The 13622-nt window shown below is 36.9% G+C and overlaps 2 protein-coding genes across 3 annotated transcripts; both read right to left on the bottom strand.

Moving 5' to 3' along the window:
- Positions 1-740: 740 nt before the first annotated feature.
- LOC130992395 (purine permease 3-like) lies at positions 741-3073 on the bottom strand. Its single transcript, XM_057917008.1, has 2 exons — positions 2231-3073; positions 741-1124 (listed from the first exon to the last, which is right to left on the bottom strand). The coding sequence occupies exons 1-2, from the start codon at positions 2933-2935 to the stop codon at positions 792-794; spliced, it is 1038 nt and encodes a 345-aa protein (XP_057772991.1). The 5' UTR covers positions 2936-3073; the 3' UTR covers positions 741-791.
- Positions 3074-3921: 848 nt separating this feature from the next.
- On the bottom strand, positions 3922-5333 carry LOC130992394 (NDR1/HIN1-like protein 6). Of its 2 annotated transcripts, XM_057917005.1 has the most exons (3): positions 4701-5333; positions 4382-4474; positions 3922-4264 (listed from the first exon to the last, which is right to left on the bottom strand). In XM_057917005.1, exons 1-3 carry the CDS (start codon positions 5250-5252, stop codon positions 4202-4204), a joined length of 708 nt encoding a protein of 235 aa, XP_057772988.1. In that variant the 5' UTR covers positions 5253-5333; the 3' UTR covers positions 3922-4201. The 2 variants fall into 2 exon arrangements, with proteins under 2 accessions (XP_057772988.1, XP_057772990.1); XM_057917007.1 differs by lacking the exon at positions 4382-4474.
- Positions 5334-13622: the final 8289 nt, after the last annotated feature.

Genomic DNA, 13622 nt, shown 5'->3' with positions numbered 1-13622 from the left:
CAGATTTTGATATCACATTGCAGTATCTAGATTTTGAATATGGCAATGGATAAAAAGTAAAAAATAAAAAATACTATCAAATAAAGGTAATAAAATTATACAAACATAGAATTTGCTAATAAAATAAGCTAGCTCATATTTGTCGCACTATGCAGCACAACTTTCTAGTCTAGCAAAGTCTCACTGTTTGGATTGTACAAAAAATTCCCACGCTTGGTTGATGGTCCTGGAATTGTATATGAATTATGATTAAGTATTTACGTCTTTAACATTATGACTTTTTTTATTTACCATTTCAATATAATATAAATGAAGTAACACTAGCTTACACAAAGTTTTTTTTTTTTTAAATACTAGCTTACATGATAAAAATTATTAAGGTCTCATTGAAATATCTTGAATTTTTAATCCGTCAAAATACTTTTACTAATTTTTATCTATCAAAATTAATCCTAAAAAAATAAACGTCTCATAATGAAATACTAATATTATTTGTAAGAAAATAAATCAAATAAAGGCATGCATTAAACACAGATTTTTTTGGGAATAACTGACATTGAAAAGTCTGGGTGTGAGCCTAAGACACCATTTTCGTTGGTTGTAGGTCCCTAATTACTGCCTACCACAAATAAACAAAAGAATGATGCTCACACGAGACGATATCACTATTCTCAAATGCATTATTAATCCCATGTGTTTACTAAACTGTTAAAGGCCATACACGAAATGCATCGATGACATACTAAAATACGAAATATATATATATATATATAAAATTAGAAAATCGGAAATTAAGTTTCCAAATGATGAGTTTGATCTGCAGTGTTGGTGTTGATGTGGCTGTATCTAATCTCACCCAAAAAATAGGATGTAAAACCCCAAAGAGCTAAGAAAAAAGCGACACCTTTTTCAGCGTAGAAACTTTCGTGGTAGAAAATAATAGCTAAAGTCTGAGTGATGGGAAACAAGACATGGATTATTATGGCTGAAAGAAGGGACGATGAGTAGAATATAACACCAATCGCTCCCAAGAAAAAACACTGCCAAATTATGGCGCTCCAAACCACCACCAAATAGTATTTTGTTTGTCCCAGTTGGTATTCTCTTGCTTCTCTTGAAATTGCCTGCACCATTAATTAAATACATATTAGCTACTCTTTTTTGCCTGTTATATCAGTACTGTTATAAATTTAGCTTAGGCATTTGATATACTTTATTTATCAATTTATTTATTTATTATTATTATTAATATAAATGTATAATAAATTATTCCTCTAATTATGCGAACTTGCAATTATTTTGTTTTTTCACATGATCGTCAATTGCGTCCAAATTTATGCAGAGATGGACTCGTGGAATGTCTATATAGCTCAAACGACTCATGTATTGATTCTAGTGAATGATGCAACAAGTTGAATGTCTATGTCATTTTAGCTAGTCACGATGGCATTAACTTGTCACTTCAACTAGTGAAAAATCAACAAAAAATAACAATTAAGCGTGTGAAAATTTTGAATAATTAATTGAAAGTACATGTATCCAAAGGCAATATTTTTAATTTGTGAGCAAAATCATAACTGAGTGAAAATTTCGTGTATTTGGGCGCATTGGTGTCCATCCACGAAAATTATAGTCTTGTTATAAGTTTCATTGGTTCACGAAAATTCTACTCTTTTCTTTTCCATAAACTTTCCCTTAATTTTAAAATTTCATTCATACGCAATATTTACAAAAAAAATACAATTATTTAACACATGGATCTCTTTTTCCACTTATTTTGAATGAGTTTTTTCTTTACTTTATGTACAAATTTCAATCATTATTAAAATTTGTGTCCTCTAAACTACCTTAGGATTTTCGTGGGGGGAATTAATAGAGTAACTTTTAGGGATGGTTTAGTAATTTTGCAACCAAATCATTTTTGACACAAAAGAAATGCTCACTATTTTTCCTTTCTTATTTTCACTTTAAGATTTTCACTTTAAGGATGAATAATATTATCACACCAAAATGGAGGGATAAAATTATCCATCCTTGAAGTGAAAATAAGAAAGGAAAAATGGTGAACATCTCTTTTTGTGTCAAATGTTGGAAAATGAATGAGACATTTAAAGGCATAAATTTGTGTTATCTGTTTTTTTTCATAGATAAATTTATCCATCAAAGTAAACGCAACCTAAGTGAACAAGATTGAGAAAGAAGCAGTATAATTAAACTTAAAAAGAGTGACCTGAAAATCATTGTTGATGAGCATTCCGGCAGTGCAAAACACGGTGGCGAAGAAGCACATCACCAACTGCATCTCCATAACGAGGGTGTACGTTATGGCCTGCTTGGCCGACTTGTACGTCAGCTCCACCAGCGGCAGAATCAAGCCGTAGAGCGCCGCCGCCGACAGCGTCATGAAGAATCCCACCCAGTACTCCCTATCGCTCTCCCCCTCCGCCCGGTCGCCGCCCGCGTGGAGCCCCAGCACCACCGATCCCACCGTCAGCAGCACCACCGCGTTCACCGAGTACGCCGTGAACCTCTGCTTCACGATCAGGAAGGCGAACGCCGCCGTGAACCCCAGTTGCGTCGCCACCAGGAGGCTGGTGGTGGACACGGGGAGCTTCGACACCCCGTACGCGTACAGGTAGTCGTCCAGCCCCGTCAGGACCCCGATCGCCGCCGCCGCCGCGAACACGCGCGGCTTTATGTGGAAGAGCTCCGCCCCGGCGTGGCGGCGGCGGCGGCTCGTGTAGGAGGCGAGGAGGGGGATGAGGATGATGGGCCAGCCGCCGGTTTCGAGCCAGCTGGAGAACCAGATTCTGTTGCCGCCGCGGATGAAGTAGAGGCGCATGATCAGAGGGCCGCCGCAGTTTCCGACGGCGAGTAGGATGCAGTTGGTGATGAGGAATATCTTTTTCATGGCGGCGGTGGATTCACTTTCCATTGGCTCTCTCAATATCTTCTTTCTGCGGTTTGGATTTTCTTGAAAACTGGCACATTACAGTCTCTTATTTTGACTTATGGAAACTTTATCTTGTGATTGTAAGAAAATTAAAATACCTATTATAATTAAAATATAAAATTTAACTATTAATTAATATTGAATTAATTAATTGTAAAATTGAGTAACTTTATAATTAGAATATAATGAAAATTTTCTCATATTTATAATTTTTTTATATGATAATTGAGTTAATATTTATTTTTATGTAAAAAAACGTTCTGATTAATTGCACGCTTGCAAATGTTAGTGTACGAATTAAGAAAATCACAATCCTTGGACTTGGTAATCCTTCTCCGTAGAAGGAAATAGTATGCTAGTTAATTAGTATGCACAATTATACAATGAAAAATATAAGGAGTGTTTGTTTAAGCTTGCTTTAAAAGCTTATCAGTTTTAGTAGTTTATATTTTGTTAAAATATTTGGAAAATTGAGCTTATAAACTATAAAAAGATAAAATTCTTGTTACGAGAAAATTGAAGAGTGTACTTGGAAAGGTATATGATGAAGAATAACTTATCATTGAATTGTTCTTTTTAAATATGATTGTTGTTTATAAGATTGTGAAAAAATAAATTGATATAAAAAACTTATTTTTTGTGGAGCTTATATAGACTGTTGGAACCTATTTGTCACAACTAGCATATACATATATTGTTTTTTCTATGATGTGAGGTTGAATAGTATATGATTTACACATTTTAGAGACATGTTCTGTAAGAATTTTTAAAAACATTTATGAATTCATATAGTACGATTTCATATGTCCGACTCGTTTACTTTATTCTTCATAGTATGGGATTTAAATTTTTTCTATAAATCACCCCCCAAAAAGAAAGAGGTTGAGAGAAAGCGCTCTAGACTCATATATATGAGCACATCTGATAATTTCCACATAGAATGAGTGCACACTGCAGGCTGCAGCAAGGATGCCAAAGTTTGTTTGGTAGATTATATGAAAGTACATTTACACTTATAATTCCACTATACATACACGTACTGCATATATACAAATTAACAGAATTTACTTTGAGAAGCATCAATTAATGTAATTAACACTCGATCTGTAATGATCTGGAAGTCGGGATTCCCTCCTTGGCTTCTTGATATTGCTCGCCTTGACATTCATTAATATATACTCCCTTTCCGCCTCAAAAAAAAAAAAAAAAAAAACACTCGATCTGCAACATGTTGGAATTCATAGCTAGCTACATCAATATAGCTAGAGAGCATTTCTTGGAGACTGTCTGGGAGTTGAGAGGAAGTGAAAACTGCAAATTCATCACACAACAACGATAATTAATTAATCAGAGAACAAATTAATTAACAGCCAATTTATTATAAACGATAGATAAATAAATAAATTTAGAATTGATCTAGCTCCATACCAATTGATTAGGAATCCATCTCATGCTGTACACTTCTACGTTGCTAACTGACAACTTCGACTGGCTAACATTTATACCACAATCCAAAGCAACCTTACAACACACACACAACGTGTTTAGGATAATATTTATATAAAGATCAATTTAACGGGGTGTCCCAACTTTTTTCTTACCTAATTAATAGTATTAATTATAGTGATTTTGAAATCTAACAATTAAAATTATACTAGTAAAAATTAACATAACTGAGGACATTATTAACCTCGTTAATCATTGATTATAAAATATACAGATTAAAATTCTCAAAATTAGATTTTACCTTGATCTTTGGCAACACGATGTTAAAAATCCGAACTTGCGCTGAGACGTCGCCTAAAATTCTAATATCATCAGAAGCTCCCTTGGAAGATTGATATTTTCTTGAATTTCTATCCATAATTTCACTAACGTTGACGCATTCGAACAACACTCGTGTTTGAACACTCACGTTTTTGCTCAATGGGGGTTGATGAAACTGAGGAATTCTGATCAATCCGACCACCAATCCTTGGCTTAGGACATAGAATCTAGAAGCTTCGAAACTCAATCCAACCTTGTTTGGATTGTCTGCTTTCAAGTTGAGAGCGAAAACAGATGAAACGACGAGGTTTTGGGAGCTCAAGTCGAGCTTGTAGGATTCTACATCAAGGTTTTGGAGAGAGAAATCGGGCATCTTTGGCTTCAAGACGAAGAACATGCAAAGAAGAGGAACTCCTACGATGAAGATGACCAAGAAAATGAAGAGCAAAAAAAATAAGAGGGTTTTCTTGAAGGAGAATGGGATGTTTAGATCCTGACAAGGTGAGTGGTGTGAAGATGTTTCTTTCCTCATTTGGGACAAAATTCTTCATTTTCTTGGACATTTTCTATGATATGATGTCTTAATATTTGATTTTGAGGGTTTTTGATTGAGGTGGTCTCTAGCTAGAAAAGGAATGTGATGTTTTTCGTATGGATTTATCTTTGCTCCGATTCCTTTCTTACTGCAAAATCTTTGGATTTTTTTGGTTACTTTTCGCCTATGATGTATGTGTGTGCATGCATGAAGTTTTGTGAAAGAAATGGGCTTTTGGGGAGGGAAAATTAATGAGCTTTTGATTCTGATTGGTTAATTTGTGCTTGTGCAAAAATTTAAGAACATTCACACCTCCAAAATATACAACCATTTTTGCAACGTCATATTTAGCTATCATTCAAACTTTTCTAAAAGTTGAGGATTTTCAAATAAAAAACATTAATATAATTGAGAATATTTTGAGAAAAATGCTAAAAATTGAAGATACAAAATATAATTAACCGTTTTCATTATTTACGGACTTGATAAATTATTGAAGTTTCCAGATAATTAATCAAATCAGTTCGATCCTCACTAACAAAATCTAAACCTGAGCTGTTTTCCTTCCCATTATAATGAGATTTAAGAAATAGAAGTCGGATTCTTAAAATTTTTCCATTCCGGATTAAAAAACGGTCCATTTTTAATTAAGTCACTTACCTATAATCATTTAATTAATTATTTTTTATAACCATTAATTTGATTTGGTGGCAAGAAAATAAACGAGTATAAATTAATAAGAATGGGAGTAGAATAATTTTATAAAGAAGATTAAGTATCGAAGGAGAGAGATAAGAAAAGTGTAGGTTTGAAGGAATGGATATGCGTATGATAGGTGTGGCTACGGTGCTGATGGTAATATGCGCAGGGTGTGCATCGGCTTCTTTCAGCAAATGCTACGGGAGCTGCTATGCAGATTGTGTGGCTGCCAACGGAGAGAAAACATTGTGCACCACTAAATGCCTTTATTTAAAAATTTTCCTTTATTAATGTTGTGTGGTGCAGTGGTTATGTGCGCCTTTTTATCTCAAAGGTTAAGGGTTCAAACCCAATTCCCTCATCTTTTTTCTCGGCCACAATAACCACTAGGTGGGGTGTGTGTGGTTTGTATTATTTATTATTTAGGGCAAATTGCATGAAAATACCCCACTTTATACCAAAATCTGGTTTTTTGACAATCTTTTCAATTGTAGCAAAAATTTGAACTACTTTTCAATTTGTTGCAATTGACTTCCGGAGTAATTTTTCGGCCAACTTAATGCTGATGTGGATTCCCGTAAAGTTGATGTGGCACGCCTCGCCGGCTAATCAAACGACAAATTGCATGAAAATACCCCACTTTATACCAAAATCTGGTTTTTTGACAACCTTTTCAATTGTAGCAAAAATTTGAACTACCTTTCAATTTGTTGCAATTGTCTTTCGAAGTAATTTTTCGGCCAACTTAATGCTGATGTGGATTCCCGTAAAGTTGATGTGGCATGCCTCGCCGGCTAATCAAACGACAACGTCTCTAATTACCTTAAACGATGTCGTTTTCCACGATTTTAAGCAAATTACAATTTCTAGTTTTATATATTTGTTGATTAGGGCTTCAAATGTCCTCATTTCTTCTCCCAAATTTTCTCATCTCAGTTGAAATTCTTGTTCCATAAATTTTCTAAAGAAAAAAAAAAACATATGAATTAAATAAAAGTATATTTTAAAGAGTACAAGATACTTGATGTGGGTATTTTTGTACATGATGAGAAGTAGCGCCTCTCCGGATTAGTCACACTATTTGAAGCCTGCAAGATGCACGGCTCTGGTTCTTCGCATCTGCAGAATTTTGGAGGTAAAGGGAAATTGTATGAGCTCAGTCGTCCCGTTTGAGAAGAAGAATCCACCAGTTCAAAGATTTTTGCTGCAAATGAGAATTTATGGAACAAGAATTTCAACTGAGATGAGAAAATTTGGGAGAAGAAATGAGGACATTTGAAGCCCTAATCGACAAATATATAAAACTAGAAATTGTAATTTGCTTAAAATCGTGGAAAACGACATCGCTTAAGGTAATTAGAGACGTTGTCGTTTGATTAGCCGGCGAGGCGTGCCACATCAACTTTACGGGAATCCACATCGGCATTAAGTTGGCCGGAAAATTACTCTAGAAGTCAATTGCAACAAATTGAAAGGTAGTTCAAATTTTTGCTACAATTAAAAAGATTGTCAAAAAACCAGATTTTGGTATAAAGTGGGGGTATTTTCATGCAATTTGTCGTCCGGCGAGGCATGCCACATCAACTTTACGGGAATCCACATCAGCATTAAGTTGGCCGGAAAATTACTCCGGAAGTCAATTGCAACAAATTGAAAGGCAGTTCAAATTTTTGCTACAATTGAAAAGATTGTCAAAAAACCAAATTTTGGTATAAAGTGAGGTATTTTCATACAATTTGCCCTATTATTTATAATGTAATTTCATCAAAAAAAAGTGCATAGACAAGGATTCTGCTATGCAAACCAATTCTTGCAATTACGATTGTGCCGTTAATCGGTGCGCTCAATTCGGAAACGGTAAGATTAATTACCCTTTTGCCCCCGCTCGAAATTTCAGTCCGTGTGTCGAGGGGCATAAATTAATTAATTATGTATTCACTTCTTCAAAACGTCTTAACTCTAAAGCTTATAAATTGGTTTATTTTAAATATAAAATTACGAAAATACTCTTGCTATTTTTGAAATTTTCAGGGGACCTAGTGACCCCCTGCTCCCCCTCTAGCTCCGCGTGTGCGTGTTTAATAATAGAAATATTTTGGTTTTATATTTTGCCATGATAAATTATACTACTACTTAATATTTTGGAGGGAGTTTATTAGTGGAATGAATGACGATGGCGGCTATAGCCTATAGTGATTAAGAGATTGCGAATTTGGATGATCGAATGTGGGTAGTTAAGCAACATCTTTTATATGAATCGTATTGAATCTATGTTAATTTAATGGTGCTAAATTGACTTGTTATTTTGTATTTTAAATGATCAAATGCAGATGCTGGGAAAGTGGAGGATTGTGTCACTCAATGTGGCAACAACAAATGTGCTCATTAGTACTCTCCCATTTCTATTGGAAATCCTTTAATTCAAGATTGTGATTTTGCGCACATAAATATGTTAGAAATTGTAAGTCTAAGAAAATATAAAGCATGAAAAATAACATGTGATTTGGTGGATCTTATTACTCAATTTTGAGTTAATTTTTTTAGTTTTTTATTTTCTTAAAGAAGGATATCATACTATTAAAGTTTTATTTTGAGAGAAAGACGAGCTAATTCAAACCCCCATTAAAATAGAACGGCAAATTAATATAAGGGTATCGATATATCATAAATATAAGGATATATCATAAATTAATATAAGGGTATTGATATATTCATAAAGAAGCAAATAATAAAAAATATTCCTATATATATATATAAATATATATATATATAATATGTTTCAAAGTTTATAATATACACAAAAAATATTAATAAATATTCCAATATCAGTCTATGGACGTGTATTTCACCAAGAGATTTCCAACAGTGCATCTTAATTGTCCATCGAACTCGAAACAATCAAATTGTTCGTCAACGAATTTTTTAACTCATACGAAATTTCAAAAAAATAAAAATTTATATATTTTGATTTATAAAATAGATTCAATTGAAAATTAAATATAATTCGTGTATGTTTATTGCAAAGTAAAGTTATTCCTTACTTAAATATATTGCATGCAAAATTTTGAACTTTTAATTTGTTCTTTGCTCTAGCTTTTTTAAAAATGGTGAATGTTTATTCCGAAGTAAAGTTATTCCTTACTTAAATGGAGTATATTGCCTGCAAAATTTTGAACTTTTAATTTGTTCTTTGCTGTCATTCGTATTCATTTTCTGCCTTTCTGGAATAGTCTGAGGACATGCCTAACACTTCAAGGGCGTATTTGCTGCCCATTATTAGACAATATTAGCATGTTATGATGTTAATACAACGTTTTCACCGAGTTGGGTAGTTTCTTTCATAACACAGACGGCCCTGCCCTGACCAGATTTCAGGGATGAATCCCGATTACTAATCCCCCACCCCCTATCTGATACGCAAAATCATGGACCTAATCTTGATTCCATTTTTCATTTTTGCCCTTGAAATTCAAATATTATCAGACCAAAATTTTGGGCGGTCGCATCATTTTACAAACTCACCAAAATAAACGCAATAATTGGTGTGCTCGAACATGTATAATTTGATTGATCTGCATTCATAATAGTGTTATTTATACAATTCGAATTAGGATGTGAATTCGGATCAGAGTGTGAGTCGGGATCTAAATGTAATATAACCCAATTGTACGATACACTCGATTTTACCAAGACCACCTCATCTATAAAAATGGTCAATTTTGGAATGATTCTTATAGTTACTTGATATTTGGGTTAATTTCTAAATCTAATCAAAATTAAATAGCGACTTGGGTGTGCTATATATGAAATTTATTAATTAGTTCTACCTGGTGAGCTTTTTTCAGAAAAATAAAAATAATAATTGGGTGAGATAATTAAATGCGACGACATTCGTTGCGTGATGTTTGTTTAGATACAATATACATATAACATCATAGGCTGACGTAGACTTTTTTTTATAGGGGCCGTATTTGTTTTAATTTTGAATTTGAGATTTTTTTTTAAAGGGTTAATGGTGTTTTTTACCCTATTTGAAAAAGGAAACATAAAATATACCCACCCAAAATTAAACATATAAAATGTACCCATTTTGAGGTTGAAATGACTAAGATACCCTTAAAACAAAAAGGAAATACCAAACAAATCCCCTCTCCAAAAAAAACACCAAAAATCGCAACCTCTTCCCCCCACCCCCCAAAAAATTGCAGCCTCTCCCCATCTCTCTTTCTCTCAGCGCGCCTCTGCCTCCGCCGCCGCCGCCCTGGCGTCGTCACCGCAGCCACAGATCCCGTCGTCGTGGCCGCCCAGATCTGCCTCCGTCGCGCGCCGCCGTTTTTCTCTCCAGCGCGCTTCCGGCGCGCCTCCACGCACGCCTCCGCCGCAGCCTCCCGTCTCAGCCGTCCAGCCTCTCATCCTCTTCTGCCTCCGCCTCCGCCGCCCTAGCGCCGTCACCGCAGCCACAGATCCCGTCGCCGTGGCCACAGATCTACCGCAGCCTTCTTCTTCTTCTTCTTCTTCTTCTTCTTCTCTCTATCTACCGATTCCCCCACCTGCACGATTTCCGATCTGATGTCGCATGATTTCCGATCTGATGTCGCACGATTTCTGATCTGAAGTTTGATTTTTGAAATTGTGCCAAGATCTGAAGTTTGATTTTTGAATTTGTGCCAAAAATGTTCAGTGCTCGACGGTTCACATTGCTCGACACTCAATGCTCGACACTTAATATCGAGCAATAGTTCGATTTGAACTATTGCTCGTCTTGCTCGACATTGAACTATTGCTCGACATGCTCGACAGTTCTTAATTGCTCGACATGCTCGACAGTTCTTAATTGCTCGACACTCGATGTTCGAGGCGTCGAGCAATAGTTCAATTTAAACTATTGCTCGACATGCTCGATGCTCGACAGTTCAATGCTCGACGCTTCAGTGTCGAGCAATGCGAGCAATGCGCGAATTACACATAGGGGTAAAAATGTCCTAAGTGGGTAGATTTTATTGTTTTAAAAAAAGTGGGTATATTTTATGTTTCATCTTTCAAAAAGGGTATATCACATTTTGCCTCTTTTTTAAATCATACTCCCTCCGTCCCGTTATTAACGGCACGTTTCTTTTCGGCACGTGTATTAAGGAGAGTGTTATTAAGAGAAAAGTTGTAGGGACCACATGTTTAATGTTATTGTTAATTAATGTTAAATATAGTTAATAAAATAACTCTCTTCTTCATCAACACCGGCGAGGTCGCCGGCGGTGGCGGCGCCGCCGCCTTCCCTTCACCTCGTCTGTCCTCATCTTCGTCCAACAAATGTGTTTCCCCCAAATTCAAGAAATCCAATAAATTCTGCAACTAAAGCCACCAGTTTCAGATCTCAACTCAAGCCTGTATTATCGGATATGGCCAAGGCAGAGAAGCCACCACCGACCCTCCCCTTTACAGAACTCCGGCGACAACAGAGGGAAGGCAGTGGAAGAGAGGGAAGGAAGAAAGGCGAGAGATGGGTTGTCAAACACAAAATCCAAAAAAATGCACGAAAAATTACACCCAAATATAGGTTTTCAAACTCTACAATTACAAACCCATCTCCAATAAAATTCACGAAATCAATACATAAATAGAAAATCAATAATAAGAATAAGAATCAGATCTGGAGCAGGCGGCGGAGGAGTGGAGGCACGACGATGGAGCCGCTCAGATCTGGCGCCGCACTGGTGCTAGGGTTTCACTCGGTGACGAAGGAGGCGGCGGCGGCGTCACACTCAGACCACCGCCGGGCCGCTGATATGGTTTCCTCAGAGGGGTGGAGGCACGACGATGGAGCCCCTCAGATCTCGGAGCCGGCGGCGGATGGAGCAAGCGCAGAGGTGTGGAGGCGGTGGAGGGTGGTGGCGGCGCTAGGCGGTGGAGGGTGGAGGCCGCGCTAGGGTTTAAGAGATGGTGGTGGAGGGATGAAGAAGAGGGTAGAGAGGGCAGGAGAAGGCGGCGGGTGGATGCGAAGTCGTCGCGCCGTCGCCGTGGAGGAGGAGGAGAGACGGAGTCGCCGAGGAAATGATGAGAGGAGGAGAGACGGCGAGTGAGAGTAATTGGGAGAGAGAGAAAGTGTTAAGAGTGAGAGTATTTTTTTAAATTGTTTAATTAGACTTTTAATTAGGATTTTAATTAACATTAATCAATCCCTTATTTTTTACAAAATAGGAAACGTGCCATCAATAACGGGACAACCCAAAAAGGAAAACGTGCCATTATTAACGGGACGGAGGGAGTAAGAAGTATTTAATATTGTGTGCGTGTGTTGGCCAAGCAGTTAGGGGTTATATGTCTAAGGCCAAAGGTCTTGGGTTCGAGTCCCCTGTGGCGCAGCCTGATTTTCTTTATTTAATATCGTAAATTCATCAAAAAAAAGAAGTATTTAATATCTAATCAAATAAATTACTTTTATATGTAGGTGAGACCTCTACATCACACAAAAATTGAAAATATAATTCCACACAGGCGAAACCTACCCACGCAAGGGTAAAAAACTATCTACATAAAAATGGGAACACTACAAGAAAAGCTGTCGGACACCGACAGACGAAAAATATTCCGTCATCGAATACCGACGACTTAACGATGGATTTACAGTTCTGTAGTAAACGACAGATATACCGACGGAACATGAAAAAACGATGATGGGAATAGTTCCCGCGAACTTACCGACAGAATCACTGACTGTATTGCGATGGAATTTTACCGACGGTTGCAAGGCCGTTGTTAAACTATTTTTTTAAATATTCTAAATTTTAAAATTGAAATTAGCGACGAACTGTGATCCGTCGGTGTTACCGACAGACTCAAGACCGTCGTTAATTCGCTTATAATTTAATACTTTAATTTTAAAATTGAAAATAGCGACGGGCTTCACGACTGATTGTTCTGTCGGTGGGCCCTAAAATTTAAAAACACGGGATTACTTAGGCGGATCTCCCCCTTGATTTCACATAATTCCCCCTTCTATTTTTCATCTCCCTCAACGTTCACAGAGATCTCCCCCTTGGATTCCTAGTCGCCGGCGACCGGGCCGTCCCCACCACCTCCCGTGTTCGTCCCATTGCCTCCCGCGTCTTCCTACCTTCGAAAGTCACCGCTGCGTTGGACCAATGTCGCAGCCGCCGTAAAGATCCACCACCGTCAAGCCCTCGCTGCTGTTGCAGATGAGGAGTCGCCAAAGACCCCTACAGCCCGCGCGCAGTCTTCTCATATCTCAATACAGGCCGCGCGCAACCTTCTCATATCGGATGGAGGGATTGTTGCATCTGTACGGGATATACAACTGACTCATTCACCTTCATCTTTGGCATCGGTTCCTACTGCGGCATCAGAGGCTACGGCCACTAGATGTACTACACTCGTCATTGAATATGAGTATAATTTTTATAGTTATACAATCTTATGAATTATTAAATGTTAGTTCTATTACTAATGACTTTGAATGTTAATTGTAGGCCATTACATCCCTTGGGGATGGTTCCAGGCGTAGTCACTAAGATTTTTAAGCAAGTTCAAAATCCAGAAGACTTCAATTGGAAACTCACTCCACCTGTTATTAAGATGGCATACTCTGAGGAATTCAAGGTACGACTATAATTTAATTCAAGTTGTTTAACAAAAAATATATACATATTAGTT

The sequence above is a fragment of the Salvia miltiorrhiza genome, chromosome 7 (assembly GCF_028751815.1).
Source record: "Salvia miltiorrhiza cultivar Shanhuang (shh) chromosome 7, IMPLAD_Smil_shh, whole genome shotgun sequence".
In the NCBI taxonomy this organism is placed as follows: domain Eukaryota; kingdom Viridiplantae; phylum Streptophyta; class Magnoliopsida; order Lamiales; family Lamiaceae; genus Salvia; species Salvia miltiorrhiza.
Note: the sequence above shows the minus strand (reverse complement) of the source record. Positions and strands in the feature narration are given on the sequence as shown.